The 3662-nt window shown below is 52.1% G+C and overlaps 1 protein-coding gene across 1 annotated transcript in view; it reads left to right on the top strand.

Annotated features, from left to right (window-relative positions):
* Positions 1-76: 76 nt before the first annotated feature.
* MTCH1 (mitochondrial carrier 1) overlaps positions 77-3662 on the top strand; it is a 16619-nt gene continuing 13033 nt past the window's right edge. The window contains exon 1 of the mRNA XM_015571876.1: positions 77-175. Within this exon, the coding sequence (XP_015427362.1) occupies positions 77-175 (99 nt within the window). The remainder of the gene's footprint in view (positions 176-3662) is intronic.

The following is a 3662-nucleotide window of genomic DNA, read 5'->3' on the forward strand; positions in this document are numbered from 1 at the left end:
CCGGGGGCGCCGTAGGGAGTGGGTGCTCCCGTGAAGGTGACAGGCCTCGATCCGGTCAGATTGGGGCGGGGGATCGATGGCGACGGGTTTGGAGAGGGGGCGGGGGCCGAGGGTTTGCTGGGCCGCAGGAGCGGGAGCGGAGGACGGCAGGAGGGTTTGGGGTGCAGGGGCACAGGTTTGAGGGTGTGGGAGAGGGGGCGAAGGGGTCAGAGCGACAGATTCGGGGGAGGGTGGAAGGAGCGAGGAGTTTGCGGGGGAGGGCGATGGGAGAGAGACGGGTTTCTTTCGGGGGTGAAGGCATGGAGGCGAGAACTTAGAATAGGAACGAAGGGGCATATTGGGGGTGAGTGAAAAAGCAACGGATTTGGGGAAGGGGCAGGACGTTTTGGCGAATGGGTGGGAAGGAGAATTGGGGGGCCAAGGCTAAATCTTTAGAAGGTGAGCACATATTTAGGGTGAAGGGAGCAAGAGCTCTGGCCTGGATGGGGATGGATTTAAAGGGACGGATTTAAGACAAAGGACGGGGGGCGGGGGGCCTGGACCAAAAATTAAGAGCGGAGAAAGGCGTCAGACTCCAGGGAGGAGGGCGGGCAGTGGACCTGCCGGGGACGGGCTTTGGTGGGAGAGGGGGGAGGCGAGGAATTAGCCGGAGGCGGGGGCTCCGGGTCTGATAGCGACGGAGGATTTAGCCGGAGGTGGGGGGCTCGGGGTCTGATAGCGACGGAGGATTTGGTGGGAGGAGGGGAACGTAGGGCGGCGCAGCGGGGGAGGGGACAGTGGCGTTTTGTCTGGAGAGGGGGAGCGAGGAGGCTTTCAGGGGAAACGATGACGCATTTGGAGGAGAAAATGGAAGTCGCGGTGGGGGTCGGGAGATGGGACTCAGTCCTCGTAACTCGGGAGGGGGGCATAAAGGGTCGTTGGGACATAAGGTGACAGGATAGAGAGACTGGCAGAAGCTGAGGCCGAGGTAGGGATGTCTGGCACCGTGCCTGCAGGTGCACTGGGTATGCCGGCGCCGGCCAGCAGTGCCTTGCAGAGGAAGCAGGCTCCTTGAGAAAGGGATTGAGTTGGAAGGAGGCAGGGTGGAGGGGTGCATATTTGGCCGAATTAGGTGAGGGTGACTGAGAGATGGGCACTGTTGAGATGGGGGTGGTTCAGGCCTGAAGATTTAGCCTAGAATTTTCCAGTTAAGAAGAGTGGGTTGATTTGAGTTGAGGTGAATGGGTGTCAGATTTACTGTTTATAATTGTACTGACAGTGGGAGATACCATTGGAATAAGAGGGACTTGAATGGGAGTAATTGAAATCAGGCTTGGAGTAGAGGGGATAAAGGGAATGGGGTAATAGATTTGGAGGGTAGGACCTGACTGTGACATGGTACCTGAGATGTGAAGTAAGGGTCCTGGGGGCTGAGTTTTGGCTGCTGGAGTGAGATTGGTGAGGGCTGGGGTTTTAGGGTGGCAGATAGGATCTGTGGAGTGGAGGATGCTGGAATGTAGGAATAGGGGGCTCCATGGAAAGGAAGTGGGGAGTAGCTTCTTCATTTGGACCATTGTCGATTTGGTGTACAGGTTTGAGGAGAAGTTGAAGGGTGATTTGAAGAGAGAATTGGGAAAGAGGGAGAAAGGAATTGGGGGGTAAGGGGAGGCTAAACAGAAGAACTGGGTGGTGGGGAGGCAGCCTATCCAGTTTGAACTCAGCTGGTCCTGAATATAGCATACTTTGGGGTGAAATTTTAATGGGCATAGCTTAGGAATCAGTAATATTTTGTAAAAGGTAGATACCAGTTTGGGGGGTAACAGGCTTGGAGTGGCAGATTTGGGGTACAAAAGAATGCCGTGCCTAAGATCAGGGCTCGTGGGTCTTAGGTTTCAGGATTTGGAGATTGAAGGGGATGGACTAACTGCCAGAATCTGATATAGAGCCACAGCTCTGGATGGGTTCATGGAATTGGGGATGAAATTGGGTAAGTATGACTTGGGCTCAAATAATGAAATTTCGAGGGCAAGGAGAATAAGGGTGAAATATGTCAGTGTGCCTTTGATAACGCAGGTGGAAGTTACAGATATAGACTCAGTAGATTTGGAAGCTATGGGGGCATGAGGCGAAGGGACACAGCAGATTTAGGGATGAAATTGGAATCAATGGGACTCCCAAATTGTTGTGACTAGACTGGGTAAGACAGCAAAAGAGCGTAGCTGAGACTTGGAGTAGAGGGGATAAAGGGAATGCTACCTGTGCAAGAGGAAAAAACAAAACCCAGAACCTTTCGGCTTTTAACCCACAAGGGAATGTGTGGGAGGGTTAACTGCCTAGGTCAGCTGGCTCATCCCTGTTCTCCAGCTCCCCTGGGACAGACTTTTTTAAAAGAAGGTCCTCATCCAGAGAAGCGTTCTTATTTTACAATCAGTAATATGTCATGTAGCTCAGAATCCCATCCACAAGGGACAGCGTGAACTGTCAAAACCCCTACAGCAAAGAAGAAAGGGAGTTGACCCAGGAAAGCACTAGACGCTTACCTTGTTCAGTTTTTAAGGCAGAGCGCCCAACCCTACCTACCGTTGCTGCTTTCCACATTTCAAGAGCTGCTGCTGCTCTGCCTGGTGGCATGGCTCAGTGGTTGAGCGTTGACCTATGAACCAGGAGGTCACAGTTCGATTCCCGGTCAGGGCACATGCCCGGGTTGCAGGCTTGATCCCAGTTAGGGGTGTACAGGAGGCAGCTGATCAATGATTCTCTCTCATCAATGATTTCTATATCTCTCCCTCTCTGAAATCAATAAAAATATATTTATTTGTGGGGAAAAAAGTTGCTGCTCTGGCTCACTGGTACATGGGCTCAGTTGGCCTGCTTTGAGGGACAGGGCTGCTGTCTCAGCCCCCTGTCAAGGAAGGAGACTTCTCACACCCCACTTAGGTGCTGGTCTCCCAGACACCCTGCCTCCTGCCTGGCAGCAGAGTCTCCTCAATTGGCAGCGTAGCAAGCAACCTCACTCCTCAGAGACCCCACTTCCTCACGGGGTGTGGGTGGCTTGGTCCTTCACCCATAGGAGGTTTACACACCTAACAGCATCTACACAGCAAAAGTGACCATAGCCCCACAGAAATGCGGGGACGTTCTGTCACAAGGATACGGGTGACTGCGATTAGAAAACAGTTGAGGAATTGTTTGAGGAGCAGCTGGGGTTTGAGGTGGCAGTCTGCTCTGCCTGAGAGAGAGAGGAACAGATCTGTTGGCATCTTCTGTGGGTGCGATAAGAAATGCGAGTTGTGGGTGACCTTTGGAATGGGCTGCTTGGGGCTGAGCTGTCTGAAGTTTGGGGTGAGATTTGGATGTGCTGTGTTTTGGTGTGAACCACATTTAGAATTGAGACGACTGAAGTTTTTAACCTGGAGCTGACAATAAACAGGTTTATTCTGAGATGAGTATGGGATTCAAAGTATATAAAAATTGGGAGTTTTGTCCTGGGGGTATCTGGAATTTGGAGGTAACACTATTGGCGGGTGGGGGTGACTTGGATACTGGTAGGGTGGTATCTGGGACCGGACATTTCTGTTCATTGGGAGATTCAGGATCCTGATGGTTATAGACACTGATGAAATTTCTTTTATGTTTTGATGGGGAAAACATCGACAGGAACAGCATTAGAATTTGTGGGGAAA

Source organism: Myotis davidii, unplaced genomic scaffold (assembly GCF_000327345.1).
Source record: "Myotis davidii unplaced genomic scaffold, ASM32734v1 scaffold289, whole genome shotgun sequence".
Taxonomy (NCBI): Eukaryota; Metazoa; Chordata; class Mammalia; order Chiroptera; family Vespertilionidae; genus Myotis; species Myotis davidii.